This window comes from Monopterus albus, unplaced genomic scaffold (genome assembly GCF_001952655.1).
Source record: "Monopterus albus unplaced genomic scaffold, M_albus_1.0 scaffold212.1, whole genome shotgun sequence".
In the NCBI taxonomy this organism is placed as follows: Eukaryota; Metazoa; Chordata; class Actinopteri; order Synbranchiformes; family Synbranchidae; genus Monopterus; species Monopterus albus.
In genome coordinates, this window is record NW_018128092.1 from 385,667 (window position 1) to 402,312 (window position 16,646).

Genomic DNA, 16,646 nt, shown 5'->3' on the forward strand with positions numbered 1-16,646 from the left:
CCGCTCTTCTATTAAAGATCTCATGTCTCTGCTAATTTACGGAGACCCTTTGCTGGGGTCCGATCCCTAGGTTGGGAACCACCAAGTTACCTGCCAGTTCCACCTCACACTGACGTATCAACACCAATAATCCATTGATGAAATACTGTATATAATAATATCCCTGCTGAGAGACAGTCCTGCAGAACATTATATCTCTACACTTTTGGTGAAACAGGTTTTAAATGCAAACCTACAGTAATGAAGTATTTTGTATTATCTTTAAATAAAGGATGTAAATACTCCTTCCACCACTGGTAAAATCTGTTAATGTAATCTTACCTCCAAGTGTTTCGTCTGTATTCTGAGCAGATTAAAACAAATGCAGAGTTGGTAGTTGGAATTCAAGCTTTGTTTCATAAGGAACAGGAGGACTCCTCTGTCTCAGGCTCTCTGGTTTCTATGAGACACTTGTGGCCACTGTGGTGCACAGATTTCAAAAGAAGTGTGCTGACTGTTATCCCTCTAGAAAAATTTCCCACCACAATCAAGTCTTCATATCATCTACAACTGCACAAATGGCAAACTCTGTGTAGTGTAGTGTAGAATGATGACACCTTTAATTCAGTCTCAGACATCTCAGTGGATTTCAGAGCTAGGTTTCTAGTCATTCATCTGATAAATTGTCTAATCAAACACTGTGTTGACAGATTACAAAGAGAACTTATTTACAGAGATGTGAATGTATGCTAGCTCAGTTTGTGACTACATTTCTCACACGTATATATTTGTAGCCTCTCATTTTTCTGTTGTTTCTTATAAAAAAAAGACAGCTCAATGACAGAGGGCACTGATTTAATCAACTTTGTGTTAGTTTGAAGGCTTAACTGATATAACTGCTAATAAGGTTGAGCAGAGAGCTCAGCTGTGCTAATTTCATCCAGCCTTTAGAGAAGTCAAACATGCAGCAAGTTGTTTCTCTTCTTTTTACTGCAGCTTGAGCAACAGGGTAAAAGGAAACATGAACATTAAATAAGGGGCAGATTAAAATAGGTTACACTATTGATGTAAACAAATGCCAGAAGCTACAAACCTAAGCTGTTTGTGTACAGTAGATGCTTTGGTTGGTGAAGTTCTGCCGACGTGTTATGAGAGCTGTGAGGACAAAGTCCACGTCTGGGCAGCCGTCAATGTCCGTTTAACTGCTCAGCTTTCATCTGCCTCCAGGTTAATGTTGTTACCAAACTTGGCATAGAGCTGGACCTTCAGATCCCCCAACACTTGCTGTATCGCTGACACTTGATCCTCCAGGCCTTTGACCTCCTGCTGCAGTGCGTCCTAATCACACAATATGGAACGTCCAATTACATGACAGTAAACCTACAGAAAGGCAACAACTCTGCTACAGGGCTTCTCGTTATTCACTGTGTTGTCTAAACACGGTCTGTAAACCAGCCCTGCCTTCCACCTAGCCAAAGTTATATAAAGTATTGCACTTCAAACAGCTAGTTATGGTGGAATTATTATTAGGATTTTAATTTCAGAGTAACTTGAGTTTTGTGTCACATTAGCAGTAACAAGAGCGATCTACTGGACTGACACATTAACTAGCCAGCTAACGCTAGCTTCAGACTGGAGGCTGCACTTTCAGACTCAGCAGTATTGGCCAGGTGCGTTGTACACATGAGAAATTTGACTGGTACAGTGGCTCTCAGTGTGTATGTACAGTGTTCTTTCATAGGCATCAGGTGAACAAGACAGAGAACAAGAAAAAAAAATGTGCAAACAAGAAAGGAATGTGCATTAGGAAAAAATGTAAGCATTTATAAATATACAACAGTTTAGATGGAAGTTTTCAGACAGATATATATACAAACATATATTTACACGGTATTGCACTGAGGTTTGCTGTGAAGAGCAGCTTACGGCGTCACTTTGTTTTGAGTCTCACTAGACCAGCTACTGAAAAGACATTAGGCAGAGTGGCTTCAATGCCTATGTGCCGTATATGAGCACTAGATTATAATCAGCAGATGTAATTAGTGAGCAGCTTTCAACATATCGGTCGATGTGTGTAGCAGACTACTCGACGTCAACCAGTACAGGCCTCCTCTGTTGTGTGATGAAGAAGATGACGATGACACTGGGACATCCTGAAGTGATAGGAGGGAGGACAAGGTCTCATCTGAAACTCCACCTGATCGCTGCCTGCCCTCTCTATGGTTAAGTATCTATGGAGCATCAACACTGGCCAGCTATGGCCAGTAAACGTCCTCTGACACAGACGCCTGAGCCTAAACCAGCCTGGGGGAGCAGTGTTTATGCCTGCTCACACCTCCTTGTGCTGATGAACTGCTTTGGCCTGTATCTCACCGTACCTATGTTCTGTACGAATCTCAAATGAGAAGACTGCCAACGCTCTCGTGTCTGGAGCCTTCGTGTCATCGCCAGTAGGTTGCCAAATGTTGAACTATTCCTCTAATCTCACAAACGTCTTGATATTTTTAATCAGTACAACTGACACTTATCTAAAAGGCTTCTAAATAGGGAAGCACCAATGTCAGCACCAGGTAATGGGGCTAAAACCACCCTCTAGCACTTGTACTTATAAAACTACACACCGACACCACTTAACGGAAACATTACATTAACCTCATGCTGGTTGAGCAGGTAGTTAGGTGACAAAAGGAGAAGAAATTTCAGCGGGTTGGGGAAATACTGTCATCACTTCTTTCCATCCTAAAAGAGGGTTGCACTCCTAAAGAGGTTAAAAACCACCACATCACAGTACGTTGAGTAGTAGGCTACCGACATTCAGTTACCTATTAATCTAACTGGAGCAGAGGCCACAGAAAGTGAATTAGCACAGCCTCTTGTTGTACATTTTATTTAATCACAATCAGAAGGCAAATCTCATGAAAATTAAAAGTCTCTAAAGTCACTGCACTTGTATGGTAATTGTCATTTTTATAGTAGAAACACTGCATTAGGATTCAGTATTTATATTGGTACTCTGTTTTGGCAGGTACTCAAATGTAAGTACTTCTACCTGGTCTGAAAACAAACAGGACGAGCACAAGGATCTGACACTTTGTTTTGGTAAACAAGGAGAATAAGAGTTCTCTCAATAATAAAAAATGAAAGTGAGCTGATTTTAGTTTTTTCCTGTATTGTCATTTTTAAATGATGCACTTCAGTCATTTTCTAATCAGTTATGCAAACCGGTTTCTCTGTCTCTTATTGAATTCTCCCCCACTGTTCTTTACCTTGATGTCCTAATGAGGGTCTTGTACTGACCTTTGCAGCATCCAGCATCTCTTGCGTTTCCTCCTGGGTGTGGCCGATAAAGACGTCACCAATCTGATAAGGGATCAGCAGAGAGTCGTCGTCTAACATCATTAGTTCATCGCTGGCATCCTGTAGGTTTTGCAGTGACTTCTGCATGGAAACATTGGCAGATCATTACAGCGTCTCAGTGAGAGCTGTTAACTAGCTAGTATTAGTAATTCAGCATGTGCACTGCTCTTCACACCACACTTACCCACAATACCTGAAAAGACTGAAACGTTTCAATGGGCCAGTCACCAGTCGTTCTTAAAAACCACTTATGAGGTTTTCAGGCATTCATCAGTGTTTTGTTCTTAGGTAAGAACAGAATCCACACACACTCAGGAGCAGACTTAGGCACATTTGAGCACTGACACTGTGTGTGTGTGTGTGTGTGTGTGCGTGTGTGTGTGTGTGTGTGTGTGCGTGTGTGTGTGTGTGTGTCAAACTGGTTATTTAGTTTTCTTCAGTTCTGCAGTTAAACAAGATTTAAATTATAGTAACAGTTTTGCCATTATTAATAGTTCTTTCATATTTTCCCATTATTTTACACACGGTGCTTACTTTCTTTGTCTCGATTTCACTTTTGAGTTCCGTCACCCGGCTCGTGTTCCTGGCAAATTTATTGATCTTCTGCTGGTCTTCAAAAGTGACATTCACATCTTCAACGGACTGCCAACAAGAGGACACAAACGGTGATGGAAGAAGTACTCAGACCGTTTACTTAAGTATATGCACAAACACCTCAATGTAAAAATACTCCATTAGAAGTAAAAAGTGGATATTCAAAATGGCACTTAAATAAGAGCATATAAACAGTTAAAGTATTATGCAGGCAAAATAGCCTTTTCTGTTTTACACTGTTATATTATTAATTTATTATTACTCACTGTTACATGCAAAAAACATAGCAAGGTCTAGTGGAGCACATTTTACCAATTTCATACACTGCTGGGGGTTAATTTAGGCAAAGCAAGTTTATTTATATAACATTTTCATATGCAACAGCAATTCAAAGTGCAACAATTGAAGAAATACAAAGTTCACAATGCACATAGATGGATAAAACATTAAAATACACACAGTATATTGATCAAACAGAATGTAAATCAGATAAAACATTAAATATCTCTTAAAAGCAACAATTACATGACAATACCAGTAGCAGCATGCATGATTAGATACCTGGTACTTTCAATATAGCTGTGGCAGACTGTGGATTCTCACTGTTCTCATTATATTTTGTACCCCTTTACCCTTTACTTCTTCCCAAAACTAACCTCTGAGTACTTTAACATCAGTGGGCGTACCTTCTTCGTGGAATTAGAAATACCAGCGTCTATACAGTCAGCTGGTCCCAAAAACCTTAGGACAGCTGTGACAGACTGTGGATTCTCACTGTTCTCAATATACTTACACACCTTCACTTAGGTCCCAAGACTAACGAGTAGTTCATACTAAAGGCAGGCGTACTAGCTTTTGGAAAACCGTAAATATCAGTGTCTCTGCATTCAGCTATATTACTGTACTCGTGGTATTTTATTTATTCATTCTAGGTCTTTACATTACACTGCAACGCTAGTTGTTAAATACAAATACCTTAGCTGTACTTAAGCACAGTATTGTGAGCACTGGTGTCCAGAGCCTTTTGCTGACAGCCATTAGAAGTATTACCACAACGTAAACGACAGGTCCAAGTAAAAGTCCTGCATTTATAAACTAACTTGAGTAACTGTATGGAACAGTTAAGTATATTCTGGAAAATACGTACTAAAAGGAAACGTACTCAATGAAGAAAATGGCTCTACATGGCTGATAGTGGCTTCTGGGATTATTCATCCCCTTCGCTTTTTGCGCGCTTTGTGTTGTTTTACGGTAGTTTTCGTTGTAGCCAATTATCCCTGTCTTTGCTGCCAAGAAGCACCGCTACAGCTAACGGTAGCCCCAGCTGGGCTAGCCCACAGCATGATGCTGCCAGCGCCAACACAAGCAAGCAAACAAGACGGCAGCTTGAGTTGTTGGGTCTAGTCAGCGATGTGGACCATCTCAGCCCTCGTTTTGCAAGTTATCACCATCGCTCTCGTCGCTGTCATTATGAGAGCGTGTTAGCAACCTAGCTAGCACAAGGGTAGCTGCTATCATTGACAAAAACTAACAATTACATGAGGGTTTCACTAGGATTTTTAATATCACCAGCTCCAGTAATCGTGACTGTTTTACCCACATACTGTTATCCACGTCTTCATTTACATTCCCAGCGTAATTTTAATTTAATTTTATTTCAACTTACTACAGGTCCCTTCACGGTGGCTGCCATCTTGACTTCCTCGACTGCACAAAGACAACGAAGATTCAACACAACTCTAGCTATACCGCCATCTGGCGGGGCGGCGCACAGCAAGTACAGCGGTTTCCGCAAGATAATATAACATGGTAACAAACTTGGCCCTTAGCTTACAACTGAAGTAGTGTAGAGACTTTTTTCAGTTTAACATACTCGATAAAACAGTCCGCGTGCTTTACTGTTGTCATTAGTTCTCTTTAGAAATGTGCAAACTTCCCATGAATATGTCAGAGTAGTTATTATATCAACCGGAACTGCGGCTCTGTAAATATTTCTACAGCAAACAGTACTGCGCCCAAATTCAAATATTTGCCACATCTGCAGAGTTAGTCACTATTAACCCTACCAGCTGCAGAAGATGTCAATGAATCTAATGAAGATGGGTAGGCCAATGTTTTGCAATACACCATCTGCATCATGAAAAATCATGATGTCTTGAGCTGAGCTGAAAAAAAAAACCCCAGCATTTTTCCTTCAATGGCCTTTTTGTAAGACTTGTGTCTCTAGTAAAACTAGTAGGCTGCTCTGCGTTGGTACATCATGAAGGGTTGGCTTGAGGTCTCCCAGCTGCAGGCCTTGCATGAAGTCAGAAGTGCACAATCCAAACAGGGGGAAGCCAACTCCCACCTCAATGTGCAGGCTATAGGCTACAATTGGGACATTGTTTTTATGAATTCCTTGTGATGCTGCATGGTAAAACAAAAACATGCTACAATGTGATGTGGATGGTTTACATAAAGCAGCTTGGATTCTTTGAGGTAATAGAATAAAATAAATGTTAAAGAGCTTTTATCAATATGATCAGAATCAGAATCATCTTTAATGGCCAAGTATGTCTGAACACACAAGGAATTCGGCTCTGGTACAGAGGCTTACTGTTTGTAAGGCAACAGGAAATACACAATAACAATGAAAATACAAATAAAAAAAATAAACAATGTGTGCATTCAAATAGGAAATATGTGCAATCAAAAATAAGAGCAAAAGAGAGACAATCTTTATAAATGTGTTTACTCACAGTGGAGGCAAACAAACTATAAAGATGAGAATAATTAAAGAAGGAATGCATCATGTGATGAGCTACTTAGAGCCCTGAACACCTCTCACATAGGCCTGTTTACTAAGTAGCCCTGAAAGATGTGACCTGTGTGGAGGTCTTACATCATAGAGCTTTGTCTGTCTTGATTAACTGTGATTAAAATGCAGATACTTGGCCCTAGTGACTTAAAAAAGTTTTTTTTCAAGTAATATCAAAGCAGTACAATAGGTTATTTAAGGCACATATCAGTTTGATAAATTTTTCAGCTGCCTTAGTATCAGCAAACTCTGAATGTTAAAAACCCCAAATGACCAAAACAATAAATTGTTTATTAAAATCACTAAAGCAACAGGAAAAGCATATCTTTGTTTTAGTAGTATGGGTGTATGCCAGATCAAGATCCTTAATGTGCATCCTGTTACTTCCCAGTCACACTGTCAACAAAGCTGTCCTGTGCCACCAGTCTGCTTGATTAGAGGGTAGCCTCAGAGGGATTAATATGATGCGAAGCATTTGCTAAAGGACTGCAACACTCTGCTGGGTGGATGGCGGGCTTTTCACTGAAATACATTACTTAAAAATAGCCCCACCCATTTTAAAGCACACATAAAACAGCCTGTTAGCAATAGCTTTTATACATAGTTGGGAGGGAGTGAGTCTTTGACACAGTGGCGGACACTTTCCATATTTTTTATTTGAGGAGGATATTACTTGCTTGACTTGAGGAAGTGTAACAAGGTAAGATATTTGAATGAAGTTAAAATATTACCAAAATGTGACATAGTTTGCAGATTCCACAGTCGCTTAGCAGTAAGCCATTTTATGCAACATTTATTTGCTTGTCAAACATATTTCTGTTTTTCTCTTTAATTATCCTCAGTTGAATCTTTACATTTCGTTTGGGGCAAATATGGGGAACGAACTTTCTATCGACGCAGAGCAAACGGAGGTAAACTGATACCAACTGCAACAAACCTGTTACACTATACCTGCAGTATTTATTACTTTGCTGCTTCTAAATAAGTGGTAAGATTAACATAAAAACTCATTTCTTCTTAGACAAATGTTTTAATCTCCCAACATGCTGAATGGTTCTGATGTCCATTTACAATCCAAACCAGGGGTCTTCTTGAAATTAAAACTCTTTTTGTATTAGAAAATAAAAGATAGAAAATGTGTTTTTTCTTTATTATTTTCTTCATAGACTGAGACGACTCTCGAGAAGCATGAAAATGAAAACGGAATGGCGAATGGCCTGTCTGCAAACATTACATGTTCAACTAGTGGACCGGAGATTGAACGTGAGTGGGATTTCTAAATTTCTTTTTACTAATATGATCAATTTAATAGTTCAGTGGAAAGTAAAACAGTTGTACCCTGTAAATCATCATAAAGAAAATTTGTAGAATCAGCTAATATGTTCTCATTAAATTAAGTTAAACATGTCTATGTTTTATATTTACAAGCCATATTAACTTTCTATTTTTTTATTTTCAGACCACATATGAACTCATAAACAAGTATTTTGACTTGGGATGATAAGTTGATTGAAAGGACTTCTAGATTTCACTCAACTCTTTAAATTAAGAAAAAACTAGCAACATAAACTTCCCAGCATGCAGTGTTTGAGAGTTGAACCTCTCAATATTCTCTGCTTTTGTGTAGTCTGAAGAATGAAAACCGTTCTTAATGTGATGAGAGTCGGTGCTGAATTCAGTCCCTACCCACATACACAAATAGAACTGAGCCACAGAGAGAGCAGCCTAACGTGGTGATGATGTCTTTGTACTGACTCTGGGACAAAGAGACCCCGACAGGAACAAGTTCATCGTGTTAAATGAAGAACCACGGCTCATTTTCTCCATCTGAACTCTCATACATCTAATGTTTAATAAATTCACACATTGAAATGAAATAAGCAAAACTGATGTTTACACAACATTAAATTAGCAGACAACACCTACCTAAGAAGTAAAATAAAATAATAAATTTAATTCAACAAGACAACAGTTTGGACTATTTAACGTTCAGTTGTGTTAGAGGAATAGGTTTCAACTTGTTTTTAATTCTACTTTACTCTGTTACAGTCGATCTATCCCCGTGGGAAAACATTGTATACCAGTCTGTGACGCAGAATCAGCTGATGTTTCCATTCCTAGTTGGATTAACACTTTGGACTTTGACATTACTCTGTAAACACAGTTACTCCCAGATGGACTGAGTCATGAGTCTTCTAATGTAAATTAGGCGTAGGCTCTGACTCAGACAGAGTAGTAACAGTTTGACCTGCGATGGTGTGGTGTGTGTCCCTGCAGTGCTGCTGGATTCCCACCGACACTCGAGTTTGTTTAAGAGCTAATGCGGGAGCCCGAGACAAAGATAATATCACTTTCTTTAAATGACTAGCCTATGTTTACTTCATGGAACTTTGCACAGGTCCATATCATATGTAAGTTCAAGATCTAAATCAGCAGGGATATCTAAAAGCAAAAACAGCTGTGTCACATGTGTTCATGTTAAATCAGATTAATTACTGCAGCATGAACCTCAAATGACAGAACTTATCTAAAGTCTCAATCGTTAAAATTTTGACAATATAAACATAAACGTATATTATTTGATGTATGAATTAAAAAAAATGACAAACACTCATGGCAACTTAGAGTCTCCAGTCAACCTAAGCTGCATGTCTCTGGACTGTGGGAGGAAGCTGGAGCACCTGGACAGAACCCACGTAAGCACAGGGAGAACATGCAAACAGAAAGGCCCTGAGCCGGCTAGGGCTCGACCCCAGAGCCTTCTTGATGTGAAGCGACAGCAGTGAACACTGCGCCATTATGTCCATTCCTATATTTTAAAATTTGGTGTGTGATGATGACAGACTTTTCTTTATTTGCAGTTAATGCCAAGCCCACAGTCGAGGTAAATGGCAAGCTCCCCTCTGCAAAAGTTGAACCAGACTGTCAACCTGCCGAGGCCCAAGTTATTTCTGAAATCCCTGAACCCACCATCCAGAAGGAAGAGGTCAAAAAAAATAAAAAAGAAAAAAGTAATCCGTTCAAAATGTTCAAAAAGAAAGCTGTAAAAGAGGCTTCAAATGAAGAGCAAACAGACGCAAGTCCTCCACAGCCGGTAAGTACTGGTTAGAGTTAAAAGGTAACTCTGGTGATATTCTCTGTTTTCACATTGATGACAAATGCCGCAAAAAGACCAAAACAATGAACTGGATCGATTCCTAATAAGTATCACCTGGGCAGTGAAAGCTTCCTCTTTCCATTGTCATCCAAAACGTATTAGCAACACATCAGTAAGCCACATAACCACAATGGGTGGTCTACTCATTATTTTTATTGACTATGGGCACTGAGCTAATCCCACGTACACTGTCTTTCTGGCTGAAGTACTCACTTGAACCAAATCTGTGAATGTAAATAGTCCCTGATGCTATTTGTCCCCTAGAGTTTCCTCCCATCTGAGTAGCCTTTGCTAAGAAACTTCAGTGTGCAGCCTGTAAGTGAACTATTTTTCCTTAGGAAAATCTGCTAAATGCTTAGATATAGACAAACAAATTGTTTAGGACTTTTCACCAGATTTACTGAAGAAAAGAAAAATGCCAGCCCTACACTTTAACACGTTTCTCTGCTCTCTGAGCCAAACTGTCTGAATCACTTTAGATGTTTAGATGTTCTCAGTTATGTCACTTTTAGCAGCACATACTGTAAAACCATTCTAGAAACATCCTGCAAATAGAGAATTAAATAATTTCTGCAACTGCAACATAATTACACCACTGAGAGATCAGAAAAATACAAACATCCATAGGATGTAACGCCCTGTTCAGTGTTGGACAGCATTATACTTTATTTAAATTTATAGAGCAGAAAACAAGAAACACCTCATACAACAGTATGATGCAATTTAATAAAACAAAATAAAAAACCTTCACAGAGCTCAGACAACACAACTGTGACACAGTCTAAATGACATTGAAATATTTTCCCTTAAAACAGTCATAGAATAGTAGAGGGATCTCCTTGTTCTGGTTGCTCAGTGTATACACAGAGTGATGAAGCACATGGTTATTATATCTGTCCCAGAAATGAGAAATCACTTTATTATACTGTATCTAAATGTGAATGGAGGTTTTCATGATAAAGGAATCCACCGCGGACACAGCTGAAGACTGACAGACAAAAGAACTGAAACCGGTATTTCAGCACAAACAGGTGATGATGACCATACAGCTGCTAATTCTGAGGGCCCAGTGGAAGAGGGAGTCATGATGGAGACAGCTGAAGAAGATTCACTTAATGAATTTGCTGTTATTGTTGAATCAACTGCAAATGAGGGACCCTCAGACAATCAGACAGCTGGGCTTCTCATCAAAGAAGAGGTCATCACGGAGAACAATGAGCAAGAGAACAGAGGGCCCAGAGCAGAGCAGGGGGGCGATACAGATAATGCTGAAATCAGCCAGTGCAGTCCTGAGGAAAAGAGTGTTAATGGACTTGAGGAACGTGAGCCAGCAATTATGTCTTACAGAAACAGACTCTAACCCAATTGAATCCATCACAGAAGAAGAAATGGTTGCAGAGGAAACTAAGAGCAAGAAAACCTTTCCACTGGAGGTCTTGACCAGCTTTCCTAAAGTCCTCCCTGCAGTTTCCACAGACTGTGCTGCTGCAAACACATCAGGGCCGAGAGTAGATGAAGTAATTACTGAAGACAACAGTGGAGAAGCTGGAGACACGTCAGATGAAATAGCGCCGATTGAAATCGTTGACCCCAAGTCCAATGCTGTCCCTCCTGAGGCCAGGAAAGCAAATAGCGTTCCCTCCCTTGATGGAAACAATCTCTGAGTTTGTCCATGAGGAGCCAGATCCTGTACCTGTAAATCAGAACATGGCTGCAGAAGTGTTCGAAGATGTCTTGGCACAATCTGCAAGTGCTGAAACACCCAAACAAATCGTAGAGAAACCTGCAGAAGAAAATCCAAGCCCTTGTGAAGAAGATACAACCACTGAGGTGTTGGAGAACTTACTGGAATCAGTTGTTGAAGCCATTTGAGAGAAGCTGTAAGTCACTGAAAGCATAGTTGAGGAACCTGAAGATGCACCTGAGCCTAGTGCTCCAGTCCAGGAGGAGAGCATGGACCCAGCTGATGCTCTGCTAGAAAATCCAGATAAAGATGCTCTATCTGTAGCTGATAAGAGTTGAGAATTAGCAACAACCAGAAACGGATGTGCTAGGAGACAGCTGAAGATGAAGATACAGAAGAGATGATACACAAAAGATACACTCTGGGAGTGTGCTGAGGCTGTTCTTGAGAGCACTGCAGAGGAGCTGAACAGAGGAAGCTGGATGTAACCTTGCAACCTCAGAGGAGGTAGCATCAGACATCATCGCAGAGGTAAAGACTGAAGAGGAGGCAGGGAACGGGTCAGGTGTGAACACATCAGACTCACCAGCATGCTCTCAAAGTGCTGAGATGACTGCAGGTACACGTGCAGGCATGGAAGCGTCACTTGATAGGCCGCCGTCAGCCTGTACACCAGTTGCTGAAGAGTAGGCATTTAGGTGTGATGGTTTAGAGCCGTCTTCACCAGTGAACAGTGTTACTGTCACCATTCATCTAGCTCCAAAAACAGAGTAGCAGTAAAATGTTGTTTTGAAAAATATGAGTCTCTCTCATTAGAATGTCATGTTTTATGCTATGTGGTAATGATTGCGACTGGACTGCCGAATGATTTGTGTTTTATAATAATGCAAAGTGCCTCTCTTTGTATCATTCATCAACACAAACTCACACTGTAAAGTACTGAAATGTTTTCCAATAGAACGACAAATAAAAACCCTTAAATTGAAGATGATTTTTCTTCTTCTTTATTCATGATTGTGTATATAATTAACATTGAGTTTAATGCCCAAACTGTTTAAAGTAAAAAGGAATATAAAATAAGCTAATACTGACGCACAAACATAACCTCAGAGTAGACTCACTAAAAATAACCTATCAGTTCCGAATTTTAAAGATACTCACCATAAGGACACATCAAGGTATTTGAGTTTCCTGACATTTCTCAGAGCATAACTCTCACACATTGTTGAATATCAATGAGTGAGGGGTGGGACACACACGTTAATAAAAGGGTGATTGTTGACAGTGCCCTGAGTAGGCAGTGGCATGGTTGGAATTGTGCTCTCATCTCAATGCTGCGATTAAGACACTCACTACTTGCACATCAGCTCTGCGGCTCTAACATAATTCTCTAAGTCTAATTCTTTGTGATGTTGTATAGGAGACAGCTAACCCACAGCAAGAGTCCGAACTATTAAAGGAGCTGGAAAGTGTGATTCCAGAACCTGCTCCAGTGCAAGAGAGCGCTCCTGAACCCATAAACAGTCAACCTGAGGACACCCCAGAGGACACCCCAGAGGACACTACCATAGAGGCGAATCCAGTTATGAACTTCCTCAGAGCATTTGTAAGTGATACAATTCCAAGAATATGCTTTTGATATTTCTAATTGCTTCTCATGTAAAATTAGAACGCTTGGGAAAGTTTAACAAACAATTAAAAATGAAAAAACAAACTCAACCTTATCTCCAAATGTGACTGAAGGCAAACAGCGACGCGACAACAAAAGGGCAGCTGATATGTGGTGTAATTATTGCTTAAACTCTCACTGAAGCCAAGATGTGTAGTCATTTGGCTGATAAAATTGAGATAAGTGATAATAAGCTGGGAATGTTTTGGTTGTGTAATTCCTCTTATTCTAAGTTGAGGTATGTGAAAAGGGGGTTTTAAAGATATCCATAGCAAAATCCGCCACGATGATAGCGCCTGATGGAAAGCCACAACAAGCAGCTATTGTGTTTCCTCTTCATCATGCCATCTTTTGGATTCATGCTGTTTTACAGAGTTACCATTGCACTAGCCCCATGCTAATCAAGCCTTTGAACATGCGGGAATGTGGTGGCCTATTGTTGAGCCCATAGTGTGAGCTCACAAGGGAGGCCTGTGCGGCTGGAAGTTAGATAGAGCGAGGGCAGGCCTACGCCATCGCCAGAGTACAATAGCTGTCACAATGTCAGTGCATGTATTGTATGTGCTCTGTCTGGACCTCAGTGTGCCTCAGTTAGCTTATCATAAAGGCCTATGTCTGCATTCATGAAAGGCTTCTGTTTTATCTAAATAATTATTTTTCTGTCTGCCTTGCATCAACTATATCCTCTGTTTCTGATCATATTACACTGCAGCTTTACCGTCAGCTACATAAACTAATATCATGATCTATGACACTTATACAGCTGAGCTTTGAGCATTAGGCATTTAGTTTTTCTTCTGATTTTTTGTGTGGCATGCACAATATCATTGAAGACCATTTGTTTTCCTTCCCTTGTTGCACAGGGAAAGACTCCCATTAAAACCCCCAAAAAGGAAACAGCTACTCCTGAACAGGTGAACAGATGTCCATGAAGCATTGCACTTTATACAGAATTGTTCTTTGATTATTTGATTGAGTTTTTACTTATCATATTATATTTATTTTTATTTCCATCACCATGCCTTCAGCAGTGCCAGGGTTAATTACTGAACGGAGGCTGCTACTAATTTGCAAAATGTAGCTGCAAGTTGCTGGCATCCACTTCTGTTTTGTTTGTGACCTGAAACCTTCCTAAAATGTACATTTAATTTCTAATGGACCAACACAGACACACACTTTTTGTTGATCTTTGCTCGCTTCAATTTAACATTATCTCTCTAACTGCTTCCTTTGTCTGTTACCAAATAGCCCCCGAAGGAGACCCAACCAGAGGCACCCGCTACCGTGAGCATATAGCCCATTCAGTGATTTAAACCGTATAGTAGAAAGGAATACAGTAGATATATCATACATTGCTGGGTTCAGCTCACTTCCAGAAGTGTCACTTTATTTGCTAATTTAACATTTAACACACTAATTTTTACTAACTGATAGTTGAAGTTGGAAGAAAATGTAATTGCTGATACCATAGCTGACATCAGACCTCAGCTAAAGTTGCCATTAAAGGTAACTGTGTGGGTTCTTCTCTCCCTCTTAGGTTACACAAGCATCCGAACCACCGTCTGTCCCACCACCGCCGCCTCAGGAGCCGCTGAAAATGGAAATCAAAGGAGAACTGGCTGCTGCACCTGTGAAGCCCACACCAAAAGATGAACCAAAAGCACCCCCAAAATCGGCCAAAATTAGTTTCGGCAGTTTTTTTTGCCCAAAGGTAAATAACGCGCTTTAACTAAAGATGCAAGACATGATCATTACTTTGAGGCATGTTTATTACTTGCAGACTTTCAATGAGTGTAATGCAGTGTGAAACATATATGTGAATTTGAGGTACTGCTAGGTGTCAAGGCATCCAAAGGCAAGGGTGCTTCAGCACGTGGAGGCAATCCCCCAGCCAAGACAGCAGCAGTGCTACAGTAGACTATGATATTCTCAAAAGCCTCTTTCAGACATGCACTCCTCTCTATTAAACTGAGGGCATCTGGACATGTAGACTTCATGTCTGAATGGGCACCCTGGTCGCTTTTCTGTTCAAGTCGAGATAACACCTGACAGGGTTGTGGGCAGGTCTGCATGAAACTGCAAGGAACATTAACATTAAAGTCACCTATGTGTGAATGAGAAAAAGCTGTTGCTGTAACAGATCGTATGTCTGAAACGGGCCAAACTGACCGTGGCTCATCCTGTTACTAACTGAACAAGAGCTTATTTGTCTGGAGGCTGGAGAAACTCAACAATTAGATGTTTCCCAATTGTGCAAGGCAGTGTCATGTTTTGAACCTTATTCAAGAGAATCAGGTTTTCTTTCTCAAAAATGTGACACCGCAGTTAAACAAGGAATAACAGGCTTAGATCAGATTTCACAGATTTCATTTAAGCCTAAAAATAGCACCACAATTTCTACCACAGTCTGTATTTCATTTTTTTTTTCCATGTCCAACATTAACATTACATTATTGATTCATTTAATTTAAAAAAAAAAAAAGCTTGACATTTTGCCAAGAAGTGGCTGAGAAAATTGATACCACTCTCGTGTTGATGTGCTCCATATGGAGCTGGAGCCAGGACCTGATCAGCATAGCTTAGCAAAAAGACTGGAAGCAGGCGGAAATAACCATCTTGGGTTTGTCCAGATTTTAGAAATTACCCATCAGCACCTGGTAGGTATCAATCTTCTCATTTAACTCTTGACACGAAAGTGTTAAAAATGTTCAGCTTTGACTTTAACCAGTGCATGTCAGTCAGCGTTTGGTGCTAACATACCATAAAAGCTTTTTATGATTTAGATATTTTATGTGCTTTTGAGGTTCTGAGGACATTTCCTTTCTGTCTTGTTGGCTTTTACTAACAATAAGAATCCCTTCACTGTCCTGCAGACAAACAAGGAGCCTGCAATAGAAGTAGACCCAAATGTATCAGTACAGGTAAACTGGACTACACTCAGTCTTCTCAGTTGTACTCAGGGAATGTTGCAGTATATTCATGTATTCTGATGTGAGTGTGAATCAGTTTGTACAGGATGTTAAACCCCTAACTAGCACAGCAGGTATTGCTTTGAACTGAATTCTCACTTGAGTAAAGACAAACCATATAACTGTGTTATATAACCGACATGCTGTACAGTATCAAACATGCTCATCTTAATTTGCATGTGTAAAGCGGTTTGTACTCTACAGGCCACGTCAGTGGAAGTTTCACAGCCAGTTGTAGAAGTCAAAGTAAATCAAAGGAGAGTTCAGACTTTGTTTTTTCTAGGATGTAGAATAATGTTTGATTTTCTGATTATATCACATCACCGTGTTTTAAATTGTGAAATTGTTTTTTGTTTACACGTTTTGATTCATTTGCATCTGCTCAGACTGAAAATAAGGTTGAACCTCTGGAGACAGCGAAGGCGGCGGCAGAGCAAGTT

The 16,646-nt window shown here is 40.0% G+C and overlaps 2 protein-coding genes across 2 annotated transcripts in view; one reads left to right on the forward strand and one right to left on the reverse strand.

Annotated features, from left to right (window-relative positions):
- Positions 1-528: 528 nt before the first annotated feature.
- Positions 529-5,696, reverse strand: pfdn4 (prefoldin subunit 4). Its single transcript, XM_020619000.1, has 4 exons — positions 5,597-5,696; positions 3,871-3,978; positions 3,277-3,417; positions 529-1,317 (listed from the first exon to the last, which is right to left on the reverse strand). Exons 1-4 carry the CDS (start codon positions 5,621-5,623, stop codon positions 1,186-1,188), a joined length of 408 nt encoding a protein of 135 aa, XP_020474656.1. The 5' UTR covers positions 5,624-5,696; the 3' UTR covers positions 529-1,185.
- The window catches only part of bcas1 (brain enriched myelin associated protein 1), a 13,840-nt gene continuing 2,882 nt past the window's right edge, over positions 5,689-16,646 (forward strand). The window contains exons 1-8 of the mRNA XM_020618977.1: positions 5,689-5,739; positions 7,570-7,638; positions 7,894-7,990; positions 9,589-9,821; positions 12,989-13,174; positions 14,101-14,151; positions 14,486-14,521; positions 14,775-14,948. Of these exons, the coding sequence (XP_020474633.1) occupies positions 5,737-5,739; positions 7,570-7,638; positions 7,894-7,990; positions 9,589-9,821; positions 12,989-13,174; positions 14,101-14,151; positions 14,486-14,521; positions 14,775-14,948 (849 nt within the window). The 5' untranslated portion in view covers positions 5,689-5,736. The remainder of the gene's footprint in view (positions 5,740-7,569; positions 7,639-7,893; positions 7,991-9,588; positions 9,822-12,988; positions 13,175-14,100; positions 14,152-14,485; positions 14,522-14,774; positions 14,949-16,646) is intronic.